General features: G+C 42.1%; 2 protein-coding genes across 6 annotated transcripts in view; one reads left to right on the forward strand and one right to left on the reverse strand.

The window, feature by feature from the left end:
* tmem131 (transmembrane protein 131) overlaps positions 1 to 2,457 on the forward strand; it is a 40,362-nt gene extending 37,905 nt beyond the window's left edge. For all 3 annotated transcript variants that reach the window (XM_029121410.2, XM_029121411.2, XM_029121412.2), the window contains exon 38: positions 625 to 2,457. In XM_029121410.2, the coding sequence (XP_028977243.2) occupies positions 625 to 903 (279 nt within the window). In that variant the 3' untranslated portion in view covers positions 904 to 2,457. The remainder of the gene's footprint in view (positions 1 to 624) is intronic.
* A 467-nt stretch (positions 2,458 to 2,924) lies between these two features.
* Positions 2,925 to 12,904, reverse strand: si:ch211-201h21.5 (uncharacterized protein LOC555526 homolog). Of its 3 annotated transcripts, none has more exons than XM_010871284.5 (6): positions 12,692 to 12,904; positions 8,286 to 8,489; positions 6,513 to 6,695; positions 5,452 to 5,563; positions 5,111 to 5,247; positions 2,925 to 4,724 (listed from the first exon to the last, which is right to left on the reverse strand). In XM_010871284.5, the coding sequence occupies exons 2-6, from the start codon at positions 8,466 to 8,468 to the stop codon at positions 4,362 to 4,364; spliced, it is 978 nt and encodes a 325-aa protein (XP_010869586.1). In that variant the 5' UTR covers positions 8,469 to 8,489; positions 12,692 to 12,904; the 3' UTR covers positions 2,925 to 4,361. The 3 variants fall into 3 exon arrangements, with proteins under 3 accessions (XP_010869586.1, XP_010869585.1, XP_010869584.1); XM_010871283.5 differs by lacking the exon at positions 12,692 to 12,904 and adding an exon at positions 12,011 to 12,597; XM_010871282.5 differs by lacking the exon at positions 12,692 to 12,904 and adding an exon at positions 9,353 to 9,677.
* Positions 12,905 to 13,011: the final 107 nt, after the last annotated feature.

Genomic DNA, 13,011 nt, shown 5'->3' on the forward strand with positions numbered 1-13,011 from the left:
GGCAGTTTGTCCATCGCAACATAAACGGCAATCCGGCAAAAAGATGGCCGCAGTAGAGCCGACTCGGCTGGCGGTGAACACACAGTGTGGAGAGAACGCTGCACTGACAACTAGGCCACAATAGCGTAGAGTAGTGTAACATCCTCATTTTCTGTATACAACTCTAATATATTTCTGTTGTTGGTTTTTCACGTAGTTAACTTGTTTCTTCACAAAATTCTATCAAGCGGATTAGTTGGGATAGAGAAATGTGTTTCGTTGCAAGAGCGAGTCCAACATTTCAACCAATTTATGATGTTAGACTTGTAGTTCGGTTGTAGTTCGTCCATCACTACATAACCATAAACTGTTTTACTTTTGGCCTACTATATGTAGCAACTGAAGCTAGTACCCAGTGAAGTTTTAGTTTATCCCCAACTAATCCAAATTTGTTTTGTCCCTGGCCGGATTCGACACCCGGTTTCTTGTGTGGCAGGCTGCGTCTCTAACCACTCCGCTTACACGGTTCAGCAAAACAAAACTTAACAGCATCTCTGTAGATTTATAAATAATAATGGTAAACGCTATTGTTTCATTTGTTCCTTTGGGTAACCAGAGCCTGTAACGATCCATTTGTTCCTCCAGTCCATCCTGGGAAGCACCAGGAACCCTTGGTCCTCCACCACTCCCTTCAGCAACTCCATCTGGTCCACCAGTGGAGACCCCACCCTACACTCCTTCAGTCCAGCTACCACCTCCACCCTCTCAGACCTGGCTGGCAACACCCCAGCCGTGGCGCCTGCTCCTTCCCTGGCTCCAACCGAGTTGAGCCACACCTACAACTACTGGAGCATGTGGCGTCCCACCCTGAGCAGACGCCGCTCCGAACCCTGGCCCAACCAGACAGGCAACACCAACAACTGAGGGGTTGTAGCCTGGTATCGGAGCTGTTTGAGAACTCACATTGCTGTCATTGTATAGCCAAATGTGGCATGACAATGATTGCAAGACTTGGCGCTCAGGCTAACTCGCTTTCCCAAAAAGGCGCTGTCCAACTGAAGATGTGCACTCTTAAGTTGATGAACGCAAACATCACCCAATGTTGAAGATTTGTGTGAGAACTTTTTATGTGCAGATCTTAAATTTGGATTTAGGATTCACTGAGAAACATGCTGTGGTTTCGGTTGTCAAACAGTACTTACGTACTATTGATTTTTATTGACAGGTCCAGTCTAGAAAAGGTGGTCTGGAAATATGATTTGGTACCCCAGCACTTTGTATCACCAGCCAAAACTAGAGCCATTTAGTTCACAGCATAACATGCTTTTTATTTACGTCAGAGATGAACACAGACTTTGTATTCATTTTAGGAACACTTCCAAATTAGAAACAAAATGAAATGGTTTTACTGATGCTACACCAGGAAGTTCTGTGTGAAAGGTGTAAACCTGGGTTGGGTGACAACTCTGTGGTCAGGTGCCACCCTGGTGTCAAGGAGCCAGGCTAAGTGAAGCCTCACTGTTGGTATGGGGCTCCGGAGCACTAAATGGTGCAGAGTTATTAAAGCACTTTGTGTGAAGAAGCTACGTTTCTTCTGTTTTAAGGGTGGTTTTACAGCCTGGCTGCTGGTCTGCTTTTGCAATCATGACACCTCGTTTGGCGTTAAGACGTTGACACGATTGCATAAACTGATCTGGGACCAGGCTAGCTGTATTCATTCGCAACGTGTTTTTTGGCCGGTTTGAATTTTTAAATGTTTCATTCGGGACCGCTGACATGGAAATAAACTACATTGGAAGCATTATTTATGACCAGCATTTGCAGCGGTGTCCCTAATAGGGAACGCAATTTGGGATAAATCCTACTGGACAGCTAGGAACTCGGAAACCAAGAATGTCTGCTTTCAAGCCCAGGCAGTCTGTGTTGTGAAAAAGTATTAGTCCTTTTTATGATTTTCTTAATTTTTGTCACCGATTTTGTTTTTAACAAAAACCTAATATTTAATAAAGAGAGCCAAGGTGTACAAATATTGTGTATACACACATTAAATTTTTTTCATGGAAGATATTAAGCAACGCCCAACTGAAAAAGCAATTGTCTCCTTACACCCAGTAACTGGTTCTGCTAACTTTAGCTGACATGACTGCTACCAAGCACTTCTGGTACAGTTCTTTAAAACAGAGGCATTTTTGGTTCCATCAGTGATGTAACGTCTTCCAGATCCTCATACAGGAAAGCATTAAAAAAAAAACATCACTACCACCATGTTTTACTGGGTCAACACTGATATGCAGTGTTTGGTTTTTGCCTTATATTACAGCATCTGTTGTCCAAAATACTTGACTTTTCACTTTAAAACTGGGTCCTATTATGTCTGGCATCAAAAACACTACAGTATTGACCCCTTATCAAAGGTCATGCATGGTGTAAATTCTGCTCTGTATCAAAGAATAAAATGGGCGTGGGATGAGTTTGAAACACACCTCTGTCATTATCAAAAACACACAAGCAAGTCTATCTGCTGAAAACAATACATCTAAAGCTTTAGAATGGCAGAGTAAATAGCCAGGCATAACTAGTTAAGATCTCATGACAGGACCTGAAATGAGAAGTTTGTTTTTAACAATCTATCTAAAATGTCAATTAAGTTCTGTATGGAAGTGCCTGCCTAAATTCTTAGTGGTGTGAGATACTGACCAACAACTACAGTGTGTTTTGGGTCCAGTCATTGAGCAAGTTATTGAGAGTAAGGGGGCTATCACTTATTCACAGGGTTAGGGGGTATTGGGTGTTGAATACGTTTGTTCAATTAGATTCCCTTTATTTAGTATTACGTTTTGAAATGTGGAAACATTCAGTAACAGATATGCAAAAAGAGAGATGTTTACGTTACTGGACATCTGAACATGGCCAAATCAGGAAAACCTGAGTGTTGATGTTTTGTATTAAAAAAAAATCTTCAAGAATTGGGTCCTTTCAAAGGTTTAAAAAACAATTATATTGGAATTTCATTTGGTTAGTTAATGGGATTATTAATGTGAGGTCTGTCACCAAGATGAAATAAAAAGGCATCAGAATAAACAAAAGGTGAAATTCATCGTATTTAACATGACAAATCAGGAAGCCTGGGTTTTGGTGTTTTCTAGTGTATCGTCTTCTTGCATAGTTTTAATCAGGGGTGGAAATTACCTGGGACCTCACAATTCAGTATTATCCCAATACTTCATGAAATATTGTGATTATTTCTTTTGCAATACAGTTTGTATTGTGATAGATTACTCACAATACTTTTTGGTCACTGATAACCATAAAATATCCACTACACTTCATGAAGACGTTTAATCTACGGCTGTCTTTGAAAACATTTGTAAAAATGGACTCCATGAACAGTGTTCATTGAACACAGCTGAGGGCAGCTCTTGGGCCCCTTGGAAACTTTACTTAGATGAGGTTGCAGTAAAGGTTTTCTTGAATAAAAGTTATTGAATTAAAGCCGCTGGTAAGAAAAAATATAGAAATAATATTAAAACAAATGTATAAAAAAAAAGATGCATCATTAAACACCAAACAAATGTGTGTGTAATATTTCCTAAAGAATGAAATTATTGCTAGGTATTATGGTATATTACTTAATTTCTCAAAAATAACCACTTAATAACAAAAATAAGAAATTTGAAGCTGCTTCTGAAAGGAGGTAACTGTGGTAACAGATGCTACCTTGAATCATTTCTATAATGCAAAATAATAGAATAAGTACATGAAACAGGGAACCATGAATACAACACAATCACAAATCCAGTAACAAGATGAGGGAACATAAAGCATTAATACATTTTCAAATCAAATGCCTGTAGTGACTGGTTTTAAAAGCTTATTTGTTGAGTCATTCTTAATGTACTGAATTTGAAATTTAGCTAGCATGATTGTTTTAAATTAAGCCTCTTTCTGTCTCTTAACAGATCCAAACAGCAGAGTTTTCCAAAACAATGAGAAGTCACTAAGCATGATCAATCAGAAATGTACATATCTTGCCATAATATTTTCATGTAAAGACAACACCAAAATAATGTAGGACAGTGTCAGAATTGTATCATAGAAGGAGCAATTTATTTCACCTACAAGTATTTATTAGCTGGCTAATAAATCATTTTAAATTCCACTAATTTCATTTGGGATTTAAAAGGGTAGGAGGTAACATCCACTCTTTTCCAGCGGACGTTACAGACCAGGCCGTTCTAATATGCCTTTTCATGATTGATTCAATAGTAAGCACAGAGCACATTATTTCTTGGAGTGTGAGTAAAATATCTGATTCTGAGAAACTACAGATGTCTTTGACATCCACAGGGATGCTCCACACTCCACCCAACAAAGAACCCAGGCTATAGTAGCCTAGGTTCTCTGCTTCCTATACTGACAGATGCCAGTAGTAACTTCCTCAACTTGGTTTGATCACAGGTCTTCATGACTGACACACGGTGGTTCTTCTTCAGGATGTTATTCACATCTAGAGCCATCATCCCCCTACACAGTGTTCCCTGGAGTTCCACGCGGACAGGACACTCAATACGTTCCGTGACCACGCTGCAATCTATACACGCTGCCATCGCATACGAATCATAGGACACAAAGCCGGAACCAAAGTACCCAACTGCATCCTTGGAGTAAGCCCAGCTCTTTGATGTTATCGTCTTCATGAAGATGGCAGCAGGTGTGCCCAGGTTCATCAATTTATCGAAGAAATCCTGGGTAATAAAATTTCACATGCAAGATAAATGTTGGTAAATAGTCAACTTAACAGATATTCATCATTGTGACTACTGGGAGAGTAGGCATTTACTTTCCTCTTCTGGCTCTGTAGTTTGCTCTCGAGTGCATAAATGAATCGTAAAGAACAAGATTTTCTGCATGTCGTGTGTTTGGCCACGGGGCCTTACAAATGTGACTTGTAAGGGACTTCTCCGTAACCAGAACTCCAGAGCGTATATTTGCATAGTTCTGCACTTGACTGGTACTGTAGATATTGGGCACCACTCTCTTAAATAGAATGTCAGAGAAACTAACCTGGAAAAATTTATTATAAATGCAGCCAAAGTATGAATCTGTTCAGAGCACTGGTTAATTCTCTTACCCATGTCAACTTATTCCTGCGGCAATATTCATATGATGCAATTTGTGTTGGACAGAGATATTCCTCCAAGACCACATAGGCAGACTCAGGATCCAGCACGAAATTAAACTCCCCACATACGGTCACATTCCCTTTACCTGTGATTGCAGTAAAGAGAAAAATAATGCTCACGGAGCAGTGCTTGTAGACAAGGGATGATTCCCAAATGAACCCCTAGTCCCTACACAGTGCAGTACTTTCCACCGGGGCCCTAGGGACCAACGTCGAATGGAGGATACTATAGAGGGAATAGGGGGGCATTTGGGACGCACTTTGCTCCCAATAAGTGACTGCCATATTACCCTCCATGTTGCCGCCCATGATGAAGAGTTCCTTGAGGTTCAGGGCGAAGGACGGTTCCAGTCGGATGGCTAGAGCTAGGTTGGTGAGAGGCCCAAGGGCCACCAGAGACACCTGTCAAGGAATCAGGAAAGGTTAGGGCTCTTTCTGCTAGCAGTTGTGGCAAAAGTTTTTATTGGTAGTTCAAATAAACCCGAATTATAGACCCATTTGGAGTGGACATCACTGAAGTTTAGTGGTGGCAGAAAACAGCGGGAACAAGTGTAGGGAAACGGGCAAGATCTTTGGACTAAAGGGGAAAAAAGTATTGTTGTGCCGTTGGACGTCAGAATAGAAATGCAAAAAAAGATGGGCTTCATTTTTATAGAAAGCCGTTGCTGAAGCCACCCTTTGAAGCTAAATGCAGACGTTTATTGTTGCAAGCCATTAAACAGACAGACTGGACTGATGAAGTAATCTGGAATCTCTGCAGTGCTCATTACATATCAGGCAAGGTTTTGTCCACTAGTCATCACACAGACAAAATCAATGATGTAGTTATAATAATAACGATAAATTGGTAACAGCCGCAACCACAAAGCTGGCATTCTCAGTAAGCTATTTCACAATGGTAAACACCATGGACCAATGTTAGCAACATTAGCTAGCGTGTAAGCAGAATTAGCATGCAAACAAACCAAATTGCTCTTACTTACAGATAAGCTTACATCACTCAGTATTTATGCAAGCATTGAATGAATGAATAGGATATACGGTAATATTATATTTGTGATATGACCTTTTTCTATACAAAATAATTGGAGAAGTCACTCGGATGATCCATGTTCCTATATGTTGTCACTTTCTGACACCTGTTCGGCTCCACCCACAAAATACATCACCCTTTACTAACACAAAAAGTGTCTATAGATTACAGTTTCTCTTGCCCAAAACTATTTTCAGTGTGAGGAGCCATCTAATATCAGGTCATAAAAGTGGCATTTGCCTTTAAGAAGATTATCTTCTGTATGTTTGTGAGTGAATAATATTTTTGGAAAGTCACCCCAGTTCCCCCGCTTTAAACCTGTTTTGGGTTGTCAGCCACCAGTCGGACCATGGCACTGACAGCGTTCTCCCTCTGTATCTTCTCCTTCCACAGTGGGTCTCTGTCCTCCAGCACATCCCCCAGCCCATCGGTACCAAAGGGGTCAAACGAAACCTCGGGGGGTCTCACCAGAGGGACGGCAGCCCCCCGGAACACTGGGACCTAAGGGGAAATGTATTGTGACATGCTAATTAAAAGTGAAATACGTTTGTTTTTTTATAACATTAATACACAAATACACTTCTCAGCCTCCCTGGGAAAGTCTACTCAAAGGTACTGGAGAGGAGGGTTTCGGCAGATTGAAGAGGAACAATGCGGATTGTGTGGATCTGGAGAAGGCATATGACTGGGTCCCCCGGGAGATACTGTGGGAGATGCTGCGGGAGTATGGGGTGAGTAGGTCCCTTCTGAGGGCTATCCAATCCCTGTACGTCCAAAGTGAGAGCTGTGTTCGGGTTCTCGGTAGTAAGTCGGACTCCTTCCAGGTGAGGGTTGGCCTCCGCCAGGGTTGCGCTTTGTCACCAATCCTGTTTGTAACTTTTATGGACAGGATATCGAGGCGTAGTCGGGGTGGGGAGGGGTTGCAGTTCGGTGGGCTGGGGATCTCATTGCTGCTTTTTGCGGATGATGTGGTCCTGATGGTATCATCGGTCTGTGACCTTCAGCACTCACTGGACCAGTTCGCAGCCGAGTGCGAAGCGGTTGGGATGAGGATTAGCACCTCTAAATCTGAGGCCATGGTTCTAAGCAGGAAACCGATGGAGTGCCTCCTCCAGGTAGGGAATGAGGCGTTACCCCAAGTACAGGAGTTCAAGTATCTCGGGGTCTTGTTTGCGAGTGAGGGGACAATGGAGCGGGAGATTGGCTGGAGAATCGGAGCAGCTGGGGCGGTATTGCATTCGCTTTACCGCACCGTTGTGACAAAAAGAGAGCTGAGCCAGAAGGCAAAGCTCACGATATACCAGTCAATTTTTGTTCCTACCCTCAACTATGGTCATGAAGGCTGGGTCATGACAGAAAGAACTAGATTGCGAGTACAAGCGGCTGAAATGGGTTTTCTCAGAAGGGTGGCTGGCTTCTCCCTCGCTGCTGCTTTGCATCGAAAGGAGCCAGTTGAGGTGGTTCGGGCATCTGGTAAGGATGCCCCCAGGACGTCTCCCTAGGGAGGTGTTCCAGGCACGACCAGCTGGAAGGAGACCTCGGGGTAGGCCCAGGACTAGGTGGAGAGATTATATTTTGACACTGGCCAGGGAACACCTCGGGATCCCCCAGTCAGAGCTGGCAAATGTGGCTCAGGAAAGGGAAGTTTGGGTTCCCCTGCTGGAGCTGCTGCCCCCGCGACCCGCTACGGATAAGCGGATGAAGATGAGATGACACACCAATGACACTTAGGTTACCAAAGAAGCTTTGCATGCCTGTGATGGCCTGAGGAACAAAGGTGCAAACGTACTCATGTTTTCCCTTGACCCTATCATTCCACTGACAGTTTGTGGGTCTCAGGGCCAACTGCAGAATAAGGGGCTTTGGTCGGCACTGTCCATGAGAGTTTTGTGTTTGAGGGTTGTAGGTGTCCACGCTTTAAAGAATGCTAATACAGATGCTTAACAGAAAGGTCATGTCTGCTCGCTCACGGCTGATCTACTCCTGAAAAAAAATTATACAATAAAAGGAGAGCAGTGGCTGATAATTCTATGGAAGAGGGGCCTTTGGCACCCAGAGACTGCACAATTCACACAGAGTGCAGGTTCATACCTCTGTGCGCTGGCAGACTGACAGCACCTGCAGGACATTCTGGCAAACGTTTTCCACGCCGGTATTCCCAAAACAGCAAGTTATTCCCAGGATCTGTAAACCTGGCGCGGCCAGGGCCATCATTATGGCCTGGGCGTCATCTATTCCTGAGTCAGTGTCGATGATCACCAGCTTCGGAGTCATGGCGTGCAGAGCCGCTCAAATCTAAAAAAAAAAGAACGTCATCGATTAGTGTAGTGTAGTCAGGTCACTTGGGAGGACTTGTAACTTCCGAGGTCTTGGGATTTACCGAAACAGTACGAGTCATAAACCCCATGAAACCTTACCACCTGGAAATGTCTCTTTGCATTCTTACACCATTAATTTCGTCCAGGGGATTTTTAGATCCATTTTGATCAAGGTCTGTGTTTCGTGTAGAATTACGCCACCACGTCATTTTGATTACAGTAAAGATCAGCAGGACAATTTTACTTATTAAAGCAAATATATTTTGAGTAAAGCTAATTGAAGCAAATATGTTGACAAACGTCCCCTTGTCCTGACAAGGTTTACACGGTTATCACAACCAGGTGATAACAATACAAATTGGCAGCGAAACTGTACCAAGAGAACACCAACACATTCAGGTCCCGTTCGTACCACTAAGGCTTACAGTAGTCTATTGATAATGTATTTTCTGGAGTTCCTTCAAAAACGAAACCGACCGTAAAAACTATATTTTTAACCAATTGTCACTACAGCCAGGGACATAACAATTGTTTATAGAACAGAAAATATAACGTTTAAGTTGCAAACCTATGTAGCTATGGGTAATATTTATGGAATATCAGACATTTGCACGTCACAAACTTTGGCGGTGGTCACAATTCTGATGCTAATATCTGTAACTACATTTTGCAAGCTTTTAGCACAACATTTTATACATTTAGTTCGTGCTTGCAAGCAATTTTTGTACAAAATCTTTGAACACATTTTACAACCTCGCAATTCTGTAACCAAACATTTGTATAAATTCAACTCGAACAGCTGGCATATTTTATTTTCAGATTTAATATAAAAGCATTTACCTTGGTGTGAGGATCAAATGTACGCGCGGATTATTCTTTGCATGCTCGGACATGCGATTTATTTACAAATTAGACGTGCTCTGTATTTAGGGGTTCGTCAAAGTATCGCCAACTCTCGCGAGACAAACAAGCAAACGCGGCTTCAAAAACGTGCCCAATATTATCATAGGCAATTATAATAGCCTGTTGCGCTCAATAAATGAGCCTGCAAAATATTAAACTGAAACCACTTAGAGTTTTTTAAACGCCAAAACATTTATTTTTACATCAACATGCAAAAAAATAAATGTATAGGGAGGGCAGGCTCTACCCACTCATCTCTGACCACCGGCGAGTAGAATATGAGAGATTTAACAGGAGAAAAGGACAGGAGCACTAAGAGGGAGCGCATAACAGCAACATATTTATGATAAAATACATTACAAATACATTACTATTAGTAGGGCATATGAGTATGTTATACTTGTTTTGTTATAACCTAGTAACCTGATCATTGATTCTGCTTTGCAGTACCGACCGGTTGACATACCCAGTCTTTAACTTCTTTATCATTTTTCCAGTTTTTCATTGTTCTTTTTGCCCTACTTGGACCACTTTGTTGGCGGCATCGTTTGTGAAAATGTATCTAGTACTGAGTCTTCTAATGTCATCAATCAATGACTCATCATCACTGTACGTGTCATCGCTTGGAATGCCAACATAAGTTTATCTCTAATGGGGGGAGAAGGGAGCGTGATAGGTCCACGCTGGGATTTGGAGTAGAGCGAATTACAGCACTGGTATTATTGTGAGGCTGTATGCAGCAGACATGGGACAAAGTCTCAGTGTCATCTGTTTTGGTGCAAATGAAAGTGACTACAGGGAGGCACTGGAGAGGCAACAGCTTGACATCCACCAAAATTGGGAATGGTTTCGCAGGTGGTGGCTACAGACAATTGCTCTCTCCTGACTGATTCTTCTCTAGTTTTGTGCTTTGCTAGTGTCCTTGTCACCTACAAAATGACCTCCAGCGGACTACTGGTATGCATGTTTCTGACCAAACTGTCAGAAAGAAACTCCATGAGGGTGGCCTAAGTGCCCAACGTCCTCTAGTGGGACCTGTGCTCACAGCCCAGCACCGTGCAGCTCGATTGGCATTTGCCAGAGAACACCAGAATTGGCAAGTCCGCCATTTGCCAGAGAACACCAGAATTGGCAAGTCTGCCATTGGTGCCCCGTTCTCTTCACAGATGAGAGCAGGTTCCCACTGGGTACGTGACAGATGTGAAAGAGTCTGGAGAAGCCGTGGTGAACATTATGCTGCCTGCAACATCATCCAGCATCACTGGTTTGGCGATTGGGTCAGTAATGGTCGGGGAAGGTATATCCTTAGAGGGTCGCACAGACCTCCACGTGCTAACCAACGGTACCCTGACTGCTGTTAGGTACTGGGATGAAATCCTCAGACCCATCGTTACAATGGTTCAGTGGGCCCTCAGATTTTCCTAACAAGCGACCAGATTTTTTAAACAAGCCCAAACATTGAGGGATTTCCCCAATAGAATGTTAACCTGATGAAGAGTGGCCAGAACGTCTCGTGATCACTTGCATAATAATTGGGTTGTTAAAAGAGAATAAGGAACACAGTTTGGATTTCCATATGTGTCTAGGTCAACAGTTTTTCTCCTTACTGTGCTAATGAGCAATAGTATATTTCTTGTGGATGTCAGAAGGACCTGTGGCTTGTCTTTGAATACCTTGGGAAATGAGTGAGCTCATAGATCAAATAATCCTAGACTTTAGAGAATAGTCTGTGTAATGATGAGTAGTGGCTTCGGGGCTGAATCCCAGAGGGTTGTGAAACATTGATTGAAGATTCGAGAAGGATCTTTCCAGAGTATACTCACATAATCGATAAATATATCAGTATATTAATTACACGAATCAGTATGGTAAACTGTATAATCATTACACAATGTTTAAGTCTTGTATTGGAAGTAATCAAGGTACCATTGCATATAACTCAAGAGCACAAATGGCTCTGTTATTTTTATGGGGTTTCCAGAACCTGCGCCACCAATAGTTAACAGCAATGGTTTGTGTGGTAGATTCTAGAAAGATAAGAAATAATGGTGGCGGATCAAAGAAGATCTGGCCATCCCTTGGGCATGCCAGCTTTCCCCAGTGATGTTATACGAGATGGTACTGTATAAAAGAGGTTGGAAAGCCAGTTGTTCTGCAGACCAACTCGGCTTATTTGATTCTTCATTAAAGTCTAGTTTTGGATTCACAAGCTCCTGAGCCTTTGCTTCTTTTTGCCTGGAAATCTGAAGTATTTTACACGACAACATCCGCAACCCTGGACTTTTTCAAGTGGCTTCAAAAAGTCCAAAGATAAAAGTCGCATTATATGCAACTCCGGTTCTTAAGCGAAAATTAATTCCGTAAGCAAGAGAAGGGTGGGTATTCTACTCTTGACCAATTAGTAACATTTGCATTTCTACAACCAATATCATTAGTCGGATAAGTCCATCAATCTATTGGAGAACCTATTTCAAGAAGACGAGTAGTTCTCCGTATTTGTGGAAAATGTATTGATCTACGCTGCACTTCTGCGAGCTGAATTAATTAATGATTGAAAATATATATTCATGTCATGTATTTTGCAAAAATATTTACCTTGGTGTATCTTATTATTGCACGCGCACTCTGTGCGTATTCTCAAAGCAGCAACGGTTGCCTAAGCAAACATCTATTACCAAAAATGTTTTGTACAAGCACATAGTAAGCAACCGCTGTTTTACCGGTGAGTATTCGCAATTTTTTTTTTTACTGAAAATCCTATCTAGTGTAGCTTTAAACCCAACTTCGTTGTTGGGGTGTCCTTTTTTCATTCGTCCACCAGGTGGGGAGTGCTCGTGTTAGCACTGCCTTGGAATATGCATAGCGCCCTACAGTATGTGCTTGTAGACATTTTCTTTTAGCAATAGATGTTTGCTTAGAAAACAGAATCGACTATGTGGTCTGCAGTAAACGTCCAACATTAAAACATCCTTCCTTATTGAACAGTCACTTCCCTATACACTCTGGAGTAGGTGAAAAGTCTTCAACTGCAATTCCCTGGCTACAACGGCTTCACAGTGGACTCCTGGACGTCCAAAAATGTGTTCGCCTTAAGTACCCAACTTCTTAACCTTTAGTTTTTTGAGCCGTTCAGCTAATAACATCACAACAATCAAAATCAAGCCTTTGAACCATCAGTACTTCCAGACATTTTATATGACAAACCACTTCCTCTTTCCTGCTTTTTGCAGTTGGCAACCGACTTTAAAGAGGCAGACTGTCACTTACTGTACTTACGTGTAGACCAGTGTTCAATACAAATGTCCATAAACCCTTAATTAATGACATTTTTCAATGCACTTTACAAAGTCCTCTAGTTATTATCTATATTTAATGTACAGCCAATGCTTATGTACAGGGTAAACTATAAATCTAACACGTTTTCAACTCTAAATCCTGTTCATACTGTAAGTATTATATAGTAGGCTCCAAAACCAGGACATTCTAATCAAACGCACCTTACTCCTACGCAAGACAAAACTCCGATCGGATTGGTTACAGAAACTCGGAAAGATGGGTAGGGTGGGACGATATGGACCCCACCAAAACAATATATA

The sequence above is a fragment of the Esox lucius genome, chromosome 8, assembly GCF_011004845.1.
Source record: "Esox lucius isolate fEsoLuc1 chromosome 8, fEsoLuc1.pri, whole genome shotgun sequence".
In the NCBI taxonomy this organism is placed as follows: Eukaryota; Metazoa; Chordata; class Actinopteri; order Esociformes; family Esocidae; genus Esox; species Esox lucius.

Coding starts and splice junctions, on each gene's coding strand:
- si:ch211-201h21.5 (XM_010871284.5), bottom strand. CDS start 8,468: ATGACTCCGAAGCTGGTGATCATCGACACTGACTCAGGAATAGATGAC. Junction 6,696..8,285: donor CAGTCTGCCAGCGCACAGAG/GTATGAACCTGC, acceptor ATTTCCCCTTAG/GTCCCAGTGTTCCGGGGGGC. Junction 4,725..5,110: donor GCAGGAATAAGTTGACATGG/GTAAGAGAATTA, acceptor TTTATTACCCAG/GATTTCTTCGATAAATTGAT.